The 20,698-nt window shown below is 47.1% G+C and overlaps 1 protein-coding gene across 5 annotated transcripts in view; it reads right to left on the reverse strand.

Moving 5' to 3' along the window:
* PDE7B (phosphodiesterase 7B) overlaps positions 1 to 20,698 on the reverse strand; it is a 1,355,672-nt gene that overhangs the window by 56,675 nt on the left and 1,278,299 nt on the right. For all 5 annotated transcript variants that reach the window (XM_069606749.1, XM_069606752.1, XM_069606748.1 and 2 more), the window contains 3 exons: positions 20,074 to 20,218; positions 10,358 to 10,454; positions 8,279 to 8,359 (listed from right to left, as the gene is read on the reverse strand). In XM_069606749.1, the coding sequence (XP_069462850.1) occupies positions 8,279 to 8,359; positions 10,358 to 10,454; positions 20,074 to 20,218 (323 nt within the window). The remainder of the gene's footprint in view (positions 1 to 8,278; positions 8,360 to 10,357; positions 10,455 to 20,073; positions 20,219 to 20,698) is intronic.

The following is a 20,698-nucleotide window of genomic DNA, read 5'->3' on the forward strand; positions in this document are numbered from 1 at the left end:
AGTGCAGTCAAAGTGCCAACAAACTTGGAAATCTCCTTCATAAAAGGATCGCCAAATAGTAGCCCCTGCGCGGCGGCGCCGGATTCCATGTTTGCTAATTCTGCAGCTTTGCATCAATCTTATATAGTATGCCCTTTCTGCGCTCAGTGGAAATAGCGCAGCTTGCATTTCCCAGTAGGCAAATGGCTCTTTGGGCCCAACCGGAGAGAATAGCTGGATCGATCGAAGTTGAGGAGGTGGAGGCTCCCTCTGCCAGCTCCAATATTTTTGCTTAGGACCAGCCACGTCCAATAGTTTATCCTGGCAGGATTTCCAGGCTCTATCTATACCCTTTCTAGGGTCTTTCACATGTTTCGCCATTAATGTGATCATTTTTTAGTCCAATTCTGGTGTCATAGCCACTTTGTGTGGTATTTTAGGTTGTGGAGATTCCGCTCTGAGCCTCGCTCTTATCTCTTTTGCCAGAGGCTTACGCAGCCTGTTAAACATGTAGTCTGTTGTCCTGACTGATGGTTCCCAGTCCGTGGACCTGGGATGTATCAAATCTTCCGTGGCGAACATCCCCTCGGTAGGGTGCTGTTCCTCGGAAATTCCCTTGGGGATGGGGACTGCCGCACTCCCCGAGGTTGAGGGTTTAGAATCCCAATCCTTGGTATCATCTTCTGAAGAAGAGTGTGATGATTCATCATCATATGTTCTCGGATTTACTCCATCTACAATGTCCTGATTTTCTCCCTCTGGGCATGAGGGTCTAACACCCCTGTTTCCTTCCTCGGGGGTAGAGGGTCTTTCAAAGGAAGGGGTAACCTTCCTGGTCATGAAGGCTTGTTTCAGCCTGGAGAAGGCGTCAGATAGGGCAGCTGTGGCAGGAATCAATTGGCTCGGGGGGGTCAGAGAGCTTTTCAACCTTACGAGCCGGACTATTTCCCCCTTGAGTAAGGTGTTTCCTTTTCTGGGTACTCTTTCCTCTCTTAGGAGAATGCTCCCTCATGCGCTCTTCCATGTCTTCCAGGTGCAGCTGTATTGGCACGATCATATCAGTTACCGCCTTTTGTATGCTGTTTTCAACAGCGGACCCTAGGACCTTTTGTAGCCTTTCCATTGCCACCTCATCAATGTAACAACAGTCTTCCTCTCCTTCAGACCATTCCTGGTTTTGTTGAGGGGAATATTGTGCTGCCATGTCAAATCAAAATAACACCTTACACTTCCTTTTTTAAATGTTTTATTTTTTTATATCCTGGGCTTGACTACCTTCTCTCACTGCCCAGATGTTTCAATATGCCAGACTTATTTTCATCTGAGTAAATCCAGTGTAGATAACACACTTTCATTATCTGGCTAAGGGGCTAAGCAGGCCAAGCTATATGCTATGGATGCTGCTAGATTCCCTCTTTTTTTCTTTTTCTTTTTTTTCTTAGAACTGAAACTGATTGTGTAATTCACTAGGCTCCTCTTGCTCCGGCGCTCGCACGCGCATTAATCGTTCCTCTCGCAACGGAAATGCTTGCGCGAGGGCCAGAGCTTGAGAAAAGGACCAGGGAGAGCGGGAGCTCCCCCTGGTGCCGCGTGGGCGTGTCGCGCCCTTCGTGAGGCACGTATTCCTCCCCGGAGCTCGCAAGTAATACCGGGCCGGGGAGGCAAATAAAATGTAAAAAGAACGCGGCGCTGCGGCTCCTCGCTGTCGCGAACTAACAGAATCACGATCTGTGAAATGTAACGATCGTGTTATCTCTGTTGACATCGATGTCAGCAGGAAGCAGCTGGCGTCGGTGAACAACGAAGGGGAATATGATAAGAAAAAACACCTATACACAAGCATAAATGCTTTCACACCGCAACAAACACTTGTACAAGCAGCGTTATACCAATATCAACCAACACTGCAAATAAACAGTTCTGAACAAGAAATGACTTATCTCTTGCTGTGAGCAGCTAAGAGACGTTAACCCAAGCTGGGATCGATACACTCCACTTTGGAGCTCATTCAGTCAGAGGTGCCATGGCCTCAAAAGCCTTTCAGATTGGCGTTCATCTGGAATACATCATGAAGATGGGCGATTGGGCAGGCAAATCTGTCTTTAAAGAATTCTACTTAAAACCAGTAGAACAACCTGCTTCGATAGAGGTAAGTAAGCTTTGAACGAGCATAATGTGAGCCTCCGGTCTTGACATAGAATAAAGATTTTCCATAATAACTTACTAGAAATTCTTGATTCTTTTAAAGACACCTAGGCGAGCATTATCCCACCCATCGAAGAAAAGCATATTGCGTGCTGCTTAAGAATGACTCTGACATTGTTTCAATCTGTCGAGCTAACTTTTTATATTGTGTAACAATAATAAGATGCTATTTTCTCCCACCCCTTTAAGGGAACTAGGGTTGTCATACGCAAAAGTTAATATATTTTATTTTTTCTTTGACAGCATCTGCAGACAAGTCCACCTGATGTGCGTGCCAACAGATCCTTTCATTTGGTTAAATGAAGTTTAGATCTCTATTATCGAAATCAGCAAGTTTGCAGCCTCGAAAGAGGAAGTTATTTCTTGTTCAGGACTGTTTATGGGACCATCTGAGTATCCATTGGAGGGACAGTACCACATGACCAAAGACACTGATGACCTTTGGAGCATCATTGGACTTGAAGTTTTTTCACGTTATTGTGTAAATATTGTGAACTTTTTTATGTATTTTGAACAAGTTTTATGTTACATATTTTACTTATGCACTTTAGAATTACCTTTGTTATATTAAGTGCATAAAATACCTTGCTGCTGAGCTTTCTTTATTTAAAATAATTAAAAGAAAGAGAAGCATAAGGTGAGCCTCCGGTCTTGGCATAGAATCGCTTTAGCCTTAATAAAATCACCATTCATATTTAAAGAAAGGGAAAAAAGACATTAAAATTGAGAGCAGCTATAACAGTGCCATAATCTCAAATTACAACCTTGTCCAATAATTACAAGCTTTCCTTAATAATTCATCATACAAATGATCAATTAAGTAGTGCATAATTTAAACATTTAAGAGCCATTCTCTGGGCCTCATAACGAGTGTAGTGGTAAGGTAACAACGGCGCCAGTATCGCTTCCAGCACTGTTGTTACCATACCACCATACTACGAGTTCTGCTCGAGGGTGCCCTTGCAGCCACCTGGTCTGACCAGGTGGCCGTAGCGGCACCTGTGAGCAGAACTTGATGGTAATACTGGTACCGTTATTAACGAGACCGGTGCTACCACCCTTCCCATTCCCATTGAGCCCTATGGGGCTGTATGGGGATTGGGAGTCCCTTATTACCGGCACCCGCAAATGGGCAATTACCGGGGCCGCCAAACTTGGCATGACCCAGTAATTGCCCATTCGCGGGTGCCGGAAAATAATGGATACCGGCGGCAGCCGTGCCTGTACTACAGGCATGGCTACCGCCAGCCTCGTAATGAGAGCCTCTATCTTATTTTGTGCCTTTTTCCACACACCAAAGGCTGCATTGGACATTACCAAAGAACTAGCTCCCATCAGTAGACTCCAGAATTGGTCTCCTTGAATATTCAGCATATCTTGTACACATAGATTGTATCCTTTGTAATATTGCTCAGAGAGAAGGATGCACTGTGTTAGTATATGTCTAGCAGAGTCTATATTTATCTTACAAAGTCTACATATTCTCCTATCTCTAGCGATTCCACACTAAGCCCCTTATGTAGGAAGTATGTTGAAGCGAAGATAGCTCACAAATCTTCGTAATTCTTTGTTACAAAGCTTGACAACATATGTGCAGAGTTTATTATGTAGAAAGCCTGGCCTGCTATAATCAAGGTATCTGTTTTTATTGCTGAACTTGGCAATAGAGTTGGCCCTGTCCCAAACTTGCATTTCGGTTTTTAGTTTAGCATATATTTCTGGGCCAATTATACTGAATCTGAGCTAACTCCAAATGCTAGATTGATGTTATTGAAATGGTCATGTGCCATTTTCCTTAAGGCACCCAAGAAAAGGTTTGGGTTAGGTGATTGTAAACCTCCAGAGAAAAGGCCAACTAGGGCAAGGCCAGTATCGGGAGCAGTTTCAGGGCTATGTATAATCTACAGCATTTTACACACCAATTTGCTCTTAGTGACTGTACTCCAGTTCAAGGCGGAGGGCCACCAAGGGAAATGAACTGGGTACACCCAGTATTGATCTAAGTATTTTGCCCTCCAGTCTTTCCAGCCATCCTATGTGATGTTCAGCAAGGAGTTCCAGCCCATACAGTAGGCCTGGTGTTATACTGGTAGTGTAAATGGTAAGAAACCCTTCGATGTTACTCCCTCCGTGTATGGAAAGATATCTTCTAATAGCCCCCCCATTTCTTCAAAACTTTCCCACTTATATGTTCCTTGTAAGCCATTTGGGTGGGAGCAATGTATATCGGAAAGTAGAACACATTCACCCTAAGTAGTAGGTGCTAACCAACAATTTGACACCCCACTTGCCCTCCCAACAGATCGCAAATAGAGTTTGAGGTGTAACTTTTTTTCTTCATTGTACGAGTGGAAGCTAATCCCATTGTCTATGAAGATCTCCTGATGTTGAAAAGAGTGGGTGATAGTGCTGACCCCTGAAGCCTCCCACGAGTAACGTTGATGATTAAGGAAACCACCCAATGCCACCTGCTTGGTATGATGAGCAGGAACAGAGGTAACCCATTTCATTCTATGTCTTTATAACCCTTAGGGACCTGCAGTGTGCATATTACGATTCATGGGTCAATTGCATTATATGCTGCAGATAGACCCAGCAGGATCAAGGCACACACGGGGACCTGCCCTGCAGCCACTCCTCACTGATATCAGAGGGATGTTTTGGTGCAGACACAGGGGTGGAAAAAGGAGTGCACATCACTGAGTAGTTACTTTAACTTGAGATGGGCAGAGATTACAAACTTCACTGCGGAAAGGTGGGGGTTCTTAGATCTCATGGAGGTTGCTAAGAGTGACATCAGATGGCAAAGTATGGAATCTCAATAGGCTGTGTGACTGTGAAAGGAAGCCTTCATGTGAGCAGTGTAGAGCTGTTATGTAAAAGAACGTGAGCTGAAATGGAAAGGGAGCATCCAAAATATCCGTAAAATCATGTATTCTACACTTTTCTTGTATGTAGGTGGGAGCTATGCGGCTTTCAGGTGTTATTTATGTACATATATTCAGTTAAATAAAACATTGGTTAAGAGAGAGTTAAGGTGATCAGATTTTATGCAACAAAACCCCTGCAAATCAGCAATCGCATTTCGAGCAAGTCCATCTTAATTATGCGCCCCCCCTATTAGGGAGTGTATGACCACAAAGATTGCATCATAGATGGCATCATTGAGGACATCAATCATTACATCATACATGACTTCACTGATATCAGTGCTTTGATTCATTGTGTTTTGAAATATGACAACTCTGCTTTGCTACATACCATACATATAAGTATTTCATAATTACACAGTACATTTTAGTCTGCACATGTGTCTTAAAACCTTCGTCTGTGGCCACTGTACTTGTTGCACCAATAGGTTTGTTTGGGGTCCACCAGCCATGGACTTTGGCCATGGCCAGCGGCCTCCGGTTTCAGCCATGGCCACTGTACATGTTGCACCAATAGGTTTATTTGAGGAAGACTAGCCATGCCTTTGGCCGTGGCCACTGTATGTGTTGCACTAATAGGTATCTTTGGGGCTCACTAATCATGGCGTTTGGCCATGGCCACTGAACATATTGCACCAATAGGCTTCTTTTGGTCCCACTTTCCAGGGCCTGGCCGCAGCCACTGTACATATTGCACCAATAGGCTTCTTTTGGTCCCACTTTCCAGGGCCTGGCCGCAGCCACTGTACATATTGCACCAATAGGCTTCTTTTGGCCCACTTGCTATGGCCTTTGGCCGTGGCCACTGTATATATTGCACCAATAGGCTTCTTTTGGTCCCACTTTCCCTGGCCTTTGGCCGAGTCCACTGTACATATTGCATTAATAGGCTTCTTTTGGTCCCACTTTCCGTGGCCACTGTACATAACGCACCAATAGGCTTCTTTGGGGCCCACTTGCCATGGCCTTCGCATGATGCACTTTTTTGATTCTCAATCCGATCTAAAATCTTGATTCTTATCGAATGGCAAAAGAAAAGATGAAATACTTCATAAATATAAAATAATATGATGTGACATGCACAGTATATACTAATTGGGGGTAGAGAAGTATTTTAGTTGATTTAGAATAAACAATGAAGATCTCCATTTTTTCAGGCAGTCAGAACAGAGGATTTTGATGTTTATCGAGTAGTCAAAGAAAAGATGAAATACTTGAAGCTCATGCTGCGTGCATAGCCTAAGAACACATTTGATAACAAAGGATATGATATCAGTTATGAGAGCAGAATAAAAAAGGTAGAATTACAGATAGTGTGAGATATAGCATAGGAAAACTCTTGAAATTCAATGAAAAACTTTAGGTAAAACACAGTTAAGGTGAACAGGTTCAGTGCGACAAAAACCCTGAAATTCAGTGAAAAAACGTTAGTTGAAATGACATTATGGTGATGACTTAATGCAACAAAACGCCAGAAATTTGGTGTTGGGAGCTAGGCCACCTTAAATATGAGCTCCCCTCCCCTTTGCACAGCTCCTAAGCACACTGTTGACATCACTGATGAAATCACTGATGACATCACATATTGAATCCTTTATACATCACTTCATACGCCCGATGTACTGATCAGAAGCTCAAGTTACGAAGAACAGACCACATGCTGTTATTACAGCGAAGAGACCAAATGCTGTTAATAATATAATTGACAGAAACTGTGTTTTGGATGCAATGCTTAGCACAAGGGGTGGCTATTACTTTGTAGAAGGGCTATTTGCTGATGAGATTACTCAATGGTATTCAGATGGTGTCACTAGCGTGATGCTTAGCTGATTCAATCCTCCTAGGCAGGAAAATATGTTCAATTCCGTTACATGGGAAAATTGGCAGATTCCAGGCACAAATTGCCAAATCTGCCAATTTCGCCTGTGGAGCGGAATTATCAGTTTGAGGACTTTTCGCAAAAGGTTTGTCTTGCCCATTGAAATTTAGTTTTGGCCAAAATGTCGTTTTTTCTGTGTGTTTCTGACCACAAACATGACCTTTCGAGGGGGAAAAATAAAATGTCTGCGGCGAAAAGCCCATCCGGCGGAATGGAATTGTTGACACATTTCACCAATTCCATTTCACCAGCAATAATGCTGCTCACCTCTACTCCAGGGGAGATCTCAGACATACGGTATGATCTTATACTGAAGGGGTGATCATGTGCTGATGCATTGATTATGAACTGGGTGGGATCAAGGTGTGATGAAGTGCACAAACATGCAGGTGGGAACAACAGACTCCAAGGGGGTTATCCTGAACAGATGGGATTGAGTGTGGGATGACTGAGAGATTGTAGGCTGGTGAGATATCGCCAATGCTCTTTTAAAAGTGAGTGCAGAATTTGGTATATTATTTCACCATTTAAAAGAATCATCCTGCTACTTCATGCAAAAGGTTTTGCACTTTTTCAGTGAGTCAGTGTTCTCCAGTAATAAGGGGTTTGTATTGAATATTTTACCAGATTGCTTTCCACTCAAATATCGACAGAATTTGGTATTACGTCAAAAAAACGAATCCAAAAACAACAAGTCCGAAAATAGAGATTTTTTTAAAATTGAATTTTTGTGGAACTTTTGCTGTTTTTTTACAAATAATAGAGGGGGGCTGAGTTTGGGTATAATTTAAAGTGGGGGAATGTGGGGGTGAATGCGGGGGGGCGTGTCCCCACATTAAAAAAAGATAATAGTGCCAGAAAAAAGCAAAAACATATTTCCAAAATTCGATTAAAAACATTTTGTTGTTTTTGGGCCTCGTTTTTGGGGCGGCATTTTAATGTGTACTTAAACTCTGAACCTGCCCTCTGTGCAGTCTCCCTTGTCAATGTTGTGTTCTAAGCTCTGATTTCCAAATTTACTGAATCTTCGGCTCAATTGGAAATCTGAGATTGACCAGAGCAAGAAGAAGTAGGCTGCATATCTCAAATGAATGGATCCTTTTTGCTTATCCCGAGACCAATAGATCTATCATTAGCGACCTGTCATGGTTCACATTCGATCTCACGCCAAATGCAATTGCCGGCAGCTTCACAGCATCACTGTAGGGGTTTACTCCTCGCTATACTGAGTCTCATATGACTAGCGGCACATACAAACCCAACACTACTTTCACCGTCAACTCACCGATTTGTATGCTGGGTATTGTGTCCTTTTGCTTATTGCAGAGCGGGCTGATTTCCAGGTGGAATTTCTTCTCCAGATCACCTATCGAAGAGGAAGGGTAAGCAAAGCAGACATCGGTCACTCGTGCAGACGAAGTTCATGGATCAAATTTAGACAGAAAGAAGCTAAAACGCTTGGTGGGATCCACACACCTGTGTGCTAGAAGACAGGGTAGACTAGGAGAGAAACATGCTCAGAGTGTGTCTTCAACCAAGTTGCCAGAAAGGAGGTTCCTCTGCTTTTTACTAATTTATTTCATTAACGAGCCCTCCGTCGCTTTGTGGTTCATCCATTCATCCACCCTGCCATATTTTATTGTGTGTCACAACAATGAAAATGCCAACCACATCCCTCAGTTACTACAGATACCCGTTCATTTATTCCACCACCTATTTATTTCCTTTAAAAGTGACTGCACTTGTTAATAGCCCTGGGCACCTAAGGTTAGTATTCCCAGCACCAAGCTAAACTATTCATACTTGAGGAATGCCACGCAGCATTGGACTGACTAACATACAACAAGAATCAGTCTAGATTACTCACTTTATGGAATTTTGTCACAAGAGACCTTATTACATATACAATAAAGCTAGCGGAAATCACCACTCCGCTGCTGCAGACCGTGTTGCAATTATACATTGCTGCCAGGTGTATGTCAGTAGCAGAGGGGGTGAATCCCAAAAAGGGGCGATTACCACTTGCAGTACAATAGAACACACTTTTCCAGCAGACATACACATGCAGCGTCATTTATAGATCCTACTTTTTGGGAAGACCATCTTAAAACTGGTTTTATATTGAGCAGTAAACACATACAATTCTTGGCTGTGTTTTTTTTTCACAATGGGGATTACTGTCGGAAATAGATTTTTGCTGGCTGTATTTTTACCGCCAGCAGAAAGTGCACCCTTGGTACACAGAAGATCAGGATTTACTGGCGGAAAATATTTCCAACTTCCGTATTGAGAATTCCACTAGTTGGCCGTAATCCTGCAATGCATGGGCGTCAGTCTTAAAATGTGTGTGTTGGCACAGTGAGCTGTGGGAGTTTGTGTTCATGTCTTAGTATCAGGACATTGAGTAGCGGGTAGCTTGGTTTTGAATAATTCTGCACAGTACTTCTTTTGGTTATGCAGGTGATGTATGTCAGGCTGCTTCTGACCTCCCTTGTGGGGAAACTGTTTCGGGGACATGCTTCTCTCACGGTTTTATCATGGCACTGAGTTATCATAGAGCAAATTAGTTCCAACTAACCATACGGGGCGGCATGGTTCTGCATGTGGTCAGGTCTAGTCACTTATGCTTAAGCTTTGGAAGGACCTTGAGGTGAAACATGGTGGCCAACTGAGCACTTTGCGGCCTAAACTAGGATTGGACAGCGTGGAAACCATGACAATGTTTCTGGTATTATGGAGTGTACCCAGTACTATATTAGGTTTATGGTCTTTCCATCTAATGCCATTGCATCTAATGCCATTCCATCGAATTTATTCCATCTAAAAACTTTGCTCACCGACAGCCTTGTTTCTGGACCGCCACACTACAAGTCTGCCTGCTGGGGCTGCTGCGCCCGATAAGTCTGACCCTGCAGGGCACAGGGGCCACGGTAGGCAGAGCCGTCACTGAAGTACCGGCAGTGTTATTAACAGTGCTGTTCCTTCCATGAAGCCATACCCGTGGATGGGGACTAACATTTTCCGGCACCTAGCTTCCTGGTCCTCTGGTACTTGTAATGTCCTGGTGGCACCGGGAAGCTAGGTGCCGGTAAAATGTTACGAGTCTGGCGGCGACCCGCCGGAAGCACCGGCAGAGTTATCGCTGGACTTGTAATGAAGCAGTCACGTTTTATTTGAGCAAGGATCCTACCTAGAGCTGATCTTTTGAAATCTCAAAAAACGGTCTGGAAGTGGTTGGCCAGGAATTTTACAGATGTCCTCCACCATTTGGCCTCTGAAACTCTAGCCGCAACGGTGGTAAGAACAACAGTAGTCGGTCTATTCCGACAATACAAAAAGGTCGCTGTTTAGAAAGGCCACTCACCTTGTCTGTAGAACTCCTCACACACCCGTTCACTCCACAGCTTGCTCAGGTCCCAAATTCGACAGGGATTGCAAATATCTGCACACTTTAAGGCAATCTATAAAAGGCAGAAAGCGATAGGGTGAAGTGATCTATTTACAGTATCAGGATCAAATCCCAGACTATCAAGACTTCAGAATCGGTAACAAACATGGAGGTAGAGTATTTGAATGCCCTCTGACCTAACCTCGCCTGAGAAAAAGCTAATGAGATTGGGCCTCATTCCGAGGTTGGAGGTAGTCATGGCGCTATTAGCGCCATGACTACCTCCAATACCGGTACTGCGTCCGCCCTCGTTCAATGGGGACTTACCGGTGTAGTCCGACCTTTGCGGGACCGGTAAGTCCCCATTGAAAAAGCCATTCCCCATTCCCATTTCAGCCCCCATAGGGCTCAATGGGAAGGGGGAAGGCGCTAATAACGGTACCGCAAATTGCGGTACCGTTATTAGTAACGGTACCGCAAATTGCGGTACCGTTATTAGCTCTGAAGTCCCTTAACGGGCCCGTCCATAACGCCTGGTAAAACCAGGCGTTAAGGAAGGGACCCGCTAAGGGACCTCAGAATAGGGCGCAAAGGGATTACTGGCACCGTTGTCCTTAACGGTGCCTGGTATCCCTTTGCGCCCACCTCGTAATGAGGCCCAATGAGTCTCAGTGGAGGTGATTTGTATTTGTATTGGGCATTCTGAAAGCCTTACTGTGAAACTGTGAACTCAAATAGCTAAACAATAACTCATATGACATATTCTGGGGGGATAACTGTGTGAAAGCATAGCACGGAAGATGGGGAGGTAATCGTGCTCATCTAATAAAGGCTACTTGGAGCCATTCTGCTGTAAATGGAGAGTTGAGTGGGGAGTGGATTTTCCCATAACACATGCTGGATATTGAGTAGAAGGTGACTGCGCCCCCAACAAGCAAAAATTAGAGATAGATAGTAAAAGTGTCTATTCCTCACAAAGCAGAAAACATGCCTTCTCTTCCTACGCCCCAAGACTATGGACCTCCTCCCTGTTAGCATCAGACTCACTCCCACACTCCTACAATTCAGAAAAGAACTCAAGACCCACCTCTTCAAGGAATATCTCCAACTCAACACCTAGGCTATCACATCGCCCCTAGCGCCACCTGACTCGCTAGATGTTGCCCGCCCCTCTGATCCCCGCCACTCGGTACAGCTGTGCCCTTCCTCTGTGCTCCTCTATATCCCCTCACTGTATATCTGTTCTGCTGTTACCTCTGTAAAGCACTCTGTTATGCATCTGTACTGTTGTATACCATGTATCTGTATTGTTTTGTACCGCTGTAAAGCGCTCTGTTGTTTCGTGAAGCTAGGTCTGCGCTCAATAAATAAGATAATACTAATAATAATAATACAAGTTGTAACAAGTGAGATCAATGTCTAGTTTGCAATACAGATGTGTTCTGGCTAATTTGGTGAAAGCTCCTCAGTGAACATCCTCCTGCTAGCTGAAAGAGTGGCACGGGCAGGGTAGGCATCGTGGAGCGCAAGCCGCGGTGGTCGTAGGAACGTGTATGTTCAGGCGTTTTCTGCAGAGATTTATGAGCTGAAAAAAAGTTTCACCCTACCACTGCAACTGCATTTGGGTTTTGCTAAGTTGGCAGAAAAATGACAGAGATATTTTCTTGAGCAGGAACCTATCTGGATGGGCAGAGAAATAAACTCTGTCATCGGTAGGGGATCAAGGCAAACTGTGATTTACATTCATTTATATGAAGATAAACTGTATGCACAAACACCAATAGAAAGGAAGGGTGAATGAACAGCACATCAAAAGTTGTGATGAAATGAGGATGGTGATAATCATAGTGGCAGAAAACACATTATAAGTTTGCCGGTACTGGTAAGCTTGCCGGTACTGTTGTTTCCTGACCGGCAAACTACGAGTTCTGCGAGCGGGTGCCTTTCAGCCCACCAGGTCTGTCCTGGCGGGCAGAACGCACCCACGTGCAAAATCTCGATGGCTGCACCGGCACCATTCATTAATGAATGGTGCCGGTGCTTCCAGCCTCCCCAATGGGACACAAATGGGAATGGGGAGTAATATTTTCTGGTGCCGGGAATGGGCTATTACCGGTTCTGCCAGGGTTATAATGCCCCGATAATTGCCCATTCCCAGGCGCCAGAAAGTTCATGACTCCGGTGGCAGCTGTGACGGTATTTACCGGCATGGCTACCGCCAGGGCCATAGTGACCCCCAGTGCATTGCAACAAGGGAAGATAGAGAATGTGTGTCTATTTTTTTATTTTTTGTGATTTGGTTTGCAAGCTTAAACCTGTTCACATATTCCACATCATTTTCACAAACTAAGTCCATAACAAAAATCTAATACAATGATATATACATTAAAATAGTAAATACAAAATTACATTAATCCTAAAAACCCATCAATTTTATAAACAGAAACATTATAAAATTCATTATAACCCTATTGGTACAATGGCCCTCATTACGACCCTGGCGGAAATCGAAAAACGATGGCGGAAATGCAATACCGCCATCGAATAGCGCTCGGTGCGACTATGACCCGTCACCGCAAAGTACGAAGCCATTAGCGACACCGTAGTGAACGCCAACGCTAACTGCACCAAGCACGCGCGCGCGCGCCATGCCAAACCGCAAACACCACCATGGTGCAACGGTACGCCAATTCCGACCCTAGCGGACATGTACCTAACGCCATCAGGCATGGCGTAATGTACCATTCCGCCATGGCGAGAAGTACGGCATCGCGAATCAACCGTAAACGGCCCCACTGAGTGCCTGTACACCGCTCCCTGCCCACAAAGTACAACCCCCCGTAGGTGCAATGAAGTCACAATGCAACCATTGAAATGTACAAGTCACCCATGCATGCCAACGAACAAAAGAAACACAAGAGGGGCCAATGGGAGCTGCAGGGCACAGATGGCACGAATACAGAAGCAATCCCAATGGACATGACCACAGTCCCCCACCAAGAAACGCACGCAAACACAGGCACCTGTGACCAGCAATATTCCGATAATCACATCATTCCACCAGTCCACCTGGCCGACCGGCATCTGTTACACAAAACCCAATCCCCCGCCCCTGAGCATGACAACATTCAAACTGTCATATAGGCAGCCCCCATCCCTGACCTCACGGGCTTAGTAGGCAAACGCGCCCAGTACAGTACCACGCAACTAAACCCCGAAGCTGGAACCCAATGCAGATCTCCTCACAATACATCGCCCCCCAAATAGGCATATGCCACATCACTTGCAAAGAAAAACGCTACACGGGCCAAATCAGAATAGAAATTTATGCACATCAAAGTCACCAAGCCCATACAGCCATCAGGCCATGAACTCCAAAACACTAATCACCATTGTGGGCTGCATCCGCAAGAAATGACCAGCCACTACTTGTGTGTCGCCCTGTTCCCCCATGGTACACAGAGCCACATTCACGTACGAAAAGGCAACATGGAAGCGCACAGAACCGCAGGGCCGTCCCAATGGGGAGGCACTAGTCCAGCTGAAAGGCCGAAATGTTGCTCCGAGCCACCAGTACTGCGTAAGGGCATGTGGGCCATTGGCGATCGTCCCATAAGATCGTAATGCTGCTCCACTGATTAACACGAAGCAGCAGGTGTCGGGAGTAAAATCCATCTGCAGGAGTGGCATACAGATGGCAGTGGCAAAAGGGGAGGAGATACCTGTCAACCAAAAGAAAAGAAAAAGAACAGAATGGCCATCAGAACCACATTCGAACAACTCACTTCAATGATCACACGAAATCCACAGCCATATGCATGCTAGCCCACTCAAAAGGATCATCACCACCCCAAAACCACTTGCGACTCATAAACATCTATATCGAGGTGCAAACACCATCACAAACGAGTGTACCTGTGCATGCGTCTGTCAAAACAGAATCCATCAGATGGGAATGTTAACGTGCATGGACACAAGTGTCTGAGTGCGCCTCGAGACAGGGAGGGCTCAACAAGGCCAGATAGACGATGGTCCCACTATGGCAGCCCTGCATCACATAGCGTAGGGGAGGCGGATAGATCCCAAGAAGCCCTGTACATGGCAAACTCTGTATCAAATCACCTGCCCATGCATCCATTCATCATTCCCTCATCCCGGGATCAAAACGCCTGAATAATTACTCACATAACATTAGAAACATCCATTGAGTCTGTGCGTTATGCAGCCTGCAAAATCCACAGTGCCCCAGCCCGTAATTCCAGTGTTGTGAAGTAACATGTATTTGGGAACGGCCGGCCTCATCGCCCACGTAGCTATTGCGCATCCCAAACTATTCATATCAATCATTGCTCCCTCGCCATGGGCCCTGTCTCAAGGACATTGAACAATAGAACGTTATATTTGCAGTCAGACCTGTGGGCATCTCCTCGCCGCTAGCTGGAAACCGAAAGCGCCGCCCTTCGAATTCCTCATTTGCAACACCACGTCGGAAAGACATCTGTGGCCGTTTGAAATCACTAATTATTCCATCGAGTGCGGCTGTGTGTGAAAATGGCAACTGCCTTCACCCACGAATGGGACGCCCCGCCCGTCGTTGCAACTCGGTACAGTGATGCATGAGGGCCCACCGTTACTCGAGTACTACGTTCCACTGACCCTTCACAAGTCTGTTCGCGACTGCACAGATAGTATGGGAAACAATGGGACCACAGCAGAATGAACATATCAATCCAATCTTACACGGCCATCGGGTACAAATACATGATAGCAATAGCAAGATACCATTCCCCGAATTGCAGCGTTGTGCGCGTGACGTGCTCGGCCAAAGGGGAGAGCAGTTTGCACAGGTGGAATGAATCACCACAGGTGGAGGCCATACAGCCTGAAAACACATAAATTGCACAGCCAGTCTCCTCCCACAACCACACCGAAATGCTACCGGCAGGACTCGCGATGTTGGCCCTGGGGGACCTGATAGCACTGCAAGTGCTCCAACTCCAAGAAGAAGACGAACACCAACTACAACCAGCCGCACGGAGGAGACGCAGGAGGAGGAGGAGGCCAAGGCAGGGCCAGCAAGGCCCACCAGCACAGCCACTACCACCACGCAGGCAGCCCGCAATACCACGCCTCCGAGCCCATCCGTTCAACCTCACTGATGAGCAGATCCACACCCTCTACCGTCTGGACCGGGACACCATAGCCGCCATTGTGGACATGACACAGGCTGACCTTGTCAGCATGATAGATAGCCCAACCGCCATCCCACCCCTACTGAAGGTGGTGTCTGTACTCCACTTCCTGGCCACAGGCACCTACCAGCACACAGTCGGACAGTTGCATGGCATTTCTCAGCCACTGTTCTCACGGACACTATTGCAAGTGCTCGATGCCCTCCTGCAGCACGCAGACGACTACATCTCCCTACCACGCTCGGAGCAGGAAATTACAAACACGAAAGTGGGATTCCATGCACTTGCCGGCATACCGGGTTGCATTGGTGCCATCGACTGCACCCATGTTGAATTGGTTGTCCCACATGCCATGGAGGCCCAGTACCGCAACCGAAAACAATTTCATTCCCTGAATGTACAAATGGTGTGTGACTCCAACAGGATCATTACACATTGTTGTGCCCGATTCCCTGGATCAACCCATGATTCTATGGTCTTGAGGAACTCTACAATACCACGCTACATGGAGCGACACGCAGGGAACAGATCCTGGCTACTCGGTGAGTCTCATTACATGCATGATGATGTGGGGTATGTGAATTGCCAATGACCTGGCAGGAAGGGGGGGGGGGTGTGCGTACGTATCAATGGCATTCCACATCATACGTTTCTCGTCCACATACAGGTGATGCTGGATATCCACTGAAGAGATGGCTCCTCACACCAGTCCGGAACCCACGGGACCAGCATGAGGAGGACTACAACCATGCCCACTCACGTACCCGTGTAGTCATAGAACAGGCATTCGGCCTACTGAAGGGCCGTTTCCGCTGCCTCAGCAGGTCTGGCGGGGCACTCCTGTACCGCCATGAGAAGGTTGCAAAGATGGTGATGGCATGTGTCATGCTCCACAACATGTGCGTACGTAGAAATGTGCCCATGCCCCCTGACGCAGAACTGCAAGCACCTGAAGATGGTCATGATGAGGGTGGGGATGTGGCAGCACCTCATGGAGTCTGCGAGGCACCGGAGGCCCGTGACATTCGTCAGCATCTCATTGATGTATGCTTCTAGCACTCACGCCTGGTGGCTGATACATGGACACGGGACTCGTGGCACTGCGTGTGTCTGGGACATGCACAACATGGACTGTACGCCTATGATGGCCTAGTACACAAAGATCAATGTCCACACATCTCATTGGTTGATCGTGCACTTTTAATGGCATATGTGATGTCATGTTGAACACCCTATCGACCCGCCACCCAAGTGAGCCCAACACACCCCCTCCACCCTCCTACCTCCCCCCCGAACACCAGTGTCCAAAGATGCTCATTGTCAGTGGGCTGTCGCTATTGCATGCCCCCTCTGCGGGTATCAGGGGCACCCCTGCCTGTGGAGCGCAGGTTCCTCCCAGATCTACGTTGGGGGCTGCCCTGGACGGAACTTGCAACGGATGATGTGTCTGCCTGCTCACGTCCATGCATGTCCCTAAGGGTTTGCGAGAGCTCAGTGAGCACACGGCGCACTGCGGCAAGTTCGGCACATACGTCCTTGGCCGTCGCATGCAGTTCCCCCCTGAGGCTCTCGGTGCTACTCTCCATTTGGACTCTCAGGCTCTCGGTGCTACTCTCCATTTGGACTCTCAGGCTCTCGGTGCTACTCTCCATTTGGACTCTCAGGCTCTCGGTGCTACTCTCGATTTGTGCCCTAAGTGTCTCAGTTGATGTTTCTATGTCTGCCTTAGTGCCCCCACATTCATCGGCATGGTCCTTGAGGAGCGTGGCCAGTTGCTGCTGTTGTTCGATCAACTGGTCGAGGGACTGTTGCCTCTGCTGGGCCATGGCCATTTGCGGGGGTGTCACAGAGGGGCTGTTGTCCTCATGTTGCCTTGCCACAGGGCTTGTGGGGGATGGCCAGTCGTCGTCTTGTGGGTGCCCCTGCGTGGTATCCTCATGTTGTACGGGATGGGACAGACAGGGGGATTGGGACAGGTCATGGATGGATCTGACTTCGGCATCCCCGTTTTCTGTGTACGAGCATGCTGCCATCAATGGGGTGTCACCTATGGTGCTGCTGCCACCAGAGGCAGTGCCTTCTGTGGCATCCATTGGGGGGACCTGTGGTGGTGGTGTTGTGGGCATGCTGGCTGCTGGGGTGCCTGTTGATGTTCCCTCCTCTGTGCTGCCACCTGATTTGTGCTGCTGCCGTGTCTTGATGCGTGCAGCTGAGGTGGAGGGTCTCTGGCCGTTGGTCTTGGCCCTCTTTGCAGGTGTGCTGGTAGGGGTGTCCTGTAGCTCGTCGTTTGGATCGGACCCTGTGGTGGAGTAAAGGAGGGCGAGGGTTATTGATGGGTCTGTGGGAATTGGAATGGCATTGTATCACATGCATTGGGGTGGTACCTGAGGGTGATTTGGGTCGGGGCCTTGGAGGTGCTTTGATTTGTGTGTGGAGTGAGGGTGCAGTTGTTTGGCAGCCTGCAGTTAGGGTGTGCCTGCTGCACGTGTAGTGCGTGTATTTGGGGTTTTTAATTATTTATGTATTTATTGTGGGTTTTAACGTGCGCTATCAGGCCGATGTGTGTGGGCGTTCTCCTGGACATGTGTTTCTGTTGCACTATGTGGACCCATGGTACTTCACATGGATGGACTGTGTGGATTTGGCATTGTTTTATCTGGCCCACCTACCTGAATCTTCGGATGTCTGCACTCCTTTCTCCATCCCTCCGACTCCCTCTATGCTCTCCATTCCGATGGTGGAGGCACAGATTTCTTCCCAGGGGGTCAACTTGATGGGTGATTCAGGACCTCCCCCGGTGGCTGTGGCAATGTTGCGGTTGGCAGAGAGTATGCTGCGGACGCGTATCCGCAGGTCGTCCCATCGCTTGCGGCATTGCTGTGGGGTGCGGGGTGCGGTCCCCACCGCACTTACCCGCTGTGCCACCAGAGCCCCTATGGCCTTCTTGTTTGCAAGTGCCGTCCTGGTCATTTGCGTGCAGAAGACGACGGCAGCATTCTCCTGGAGGGTCTCTGTTAGCACGGTGAGTTCCTCACGGGAGAAGTGGACCTGCCGCTTGCGGTCGCACGCTTTCTTCGCTACTTTTCCCATTTTTCTTGGTTTCGCTAGGGTGGTTGACGGGTTGGGGTGTGTTTCAGGGTAGTGATTTTAGTGGTTGTGTGGTTTTAGTGTATTTATAGGTGTACGCCGGGATGTTTCCCGTTCCGGCCCCATGTTTTAACTTCCGTTTCCGTATATTTCCGGCCACCGTACTTTCCGGTAGGCGCACACTGCGGTGACCGCTAAGTGGGGTGGCGGTATTGCACCTAGGGCGCCGTACGGCGGCGGTGTGGGCCGTTTTGGGGTCATTTCCGCCATCGCGGACTTTGCACTTCCGCCATGCCGTGGTGCTCGTGCCCGATGGGTCGGAATGGGCCGCACTTTGCTCCTTCGTGCAATGGCGGAAACGCTATTTACGCTGTGGCGCTCCGGTCAGTCGCTTTCCGCCAGGGTCGTAATGAGGGCCAATGTCATATTAGATCTGAACTTTTAGTATCTTAAATATCTCCAATGGCACCCAGTATAAGCCTACTAATTGCATAACATTGTGTCCTCTGCTAAGGTGGGTGTGTGTGACTATTAATGTTTCAGCATGGACGAACTTGTGGGTGAAGGATTGTGTGTGAGATGAGAAAGAATGACAGTAAATACCAAAGGGGCGAGGTGCACTACGCTACTTACATGTGGGGTTGCCTACTGGCGACTGTAGGTTCTTACTTCCTAAAGAGGTACAGTAGCCAGGAGGCAGGATCATACGCCATCATGCGTGCGCAATGCTGGTATAGATGAGTAGTTACGTCAGTGAGTGGAACAGGCCAAGACCTCAATAACCATAAACAGGCAGAACGCTGCTTGGCCGCAGAGGACATCGAAGCAGGAAACTAGCTAGGGTTCCAAAAACATCGCAAATTATTCATGCTATTTTAGGACTGTCATTTTATGATTTGCGCTTTCCAAAAATGTGAATGAAAAACTGATGGCGATGAATAACAAGCATTGTTTGTTTACAGGCGGAAACCCCACATTGAGGCGCCACAGACTCCATAAATCATTCTGAAAAGGCTGGCCATGTGTTCTCAGGCGGGGCTAATGAACCTTCTTACTACAAATTACATCAAATGTGAAAAACCTCAAAAGGAATTACTTATCAGAAGAGGTTTGGATAATAACCCCGACTAAGCAGTTATTAAGTAGCACAGTAAACAAAACACAGTTTAAAAAATATTTTAAGTGCATGTGGATTTTCCAGAGTGGACAATCAGTGATTTAAGTGCAGTTTGCAGCAGAAGCCAAAAATAGGCCTTTCACATCAAGGACATGGGCAGGTCGTGTTATCGAGAACAGAGCCTCGGTATCTCCCGTTTCCAAAAATTGATATTTGCTCCGAGTACATGACTGCGGCAAAGAGTTGTGGATCATTTATAAAAAAAGCGCACGCGAACCTCTGCGGACTTTGGTTACCTGAAGCATAAAGTGCCGGTGTCCTGCGTCCTCCAAGGTCAAGTTTTGATTGTCGAGATGAGCTTTCAGGCGGCCGAGGAACTCATTCTGTCGGTTGATGTCTGTCGCAAGTATCAAGGAACCCAACTGCTGTTCGATATCCTGTCTATAGTCAACAGAAATGGAAGCTTTAATCCCCAAGCAAGGTCATACATTCCCCAGGCCAGGTGCTTGAAAGACCCCCATACCATCACATCCTGTCCAATGCAGTGCAATAGTGATCTCCCGGAGTAGCAGCAGACTTTGGGGAAAATCTTGCGGAAACCATGCATGGAGCATTCACCAGTGTTTCTATGTTACTTTACTTCTGCAGGTGCCAACCGAGCAATATTACTCTCCATAGGTAACGTATGTATTTTGGCACTAAAAATCTATAAGCGACAGGGTGGAAATACAGAAAATCTAATGATGACAGAGGAACAATAACAAAAGCCTTGAATATCAGAATACCACAAAAAAGGTCAGGGTGAGCAAACATTGGGGCTCATTAAAGGTTTGGTGGTATCCCACCGGTATTTCCGGCAGGATACCACCAAACAGAGTTATCGTTACCGGCGCCTGATCTTCCGGTATTATCGGCAGATTA

The sequence above is a fragment of the Ambystoma mexicanum genome, chromosome 4p (assembly GCF_040938575.1).
Source record: "Ambystoma mexicanum isolate Mex_15411 chromosome 4p, UKY_AmexF1_1, whole genome shotgun sequence".
Taxonomy (NCBI): Eukaryota; Metazoa; Chordata; class Amphibia; order Caudata; family Ambystomatidae; genus Ambystoma; species Ambystoma mexicanum.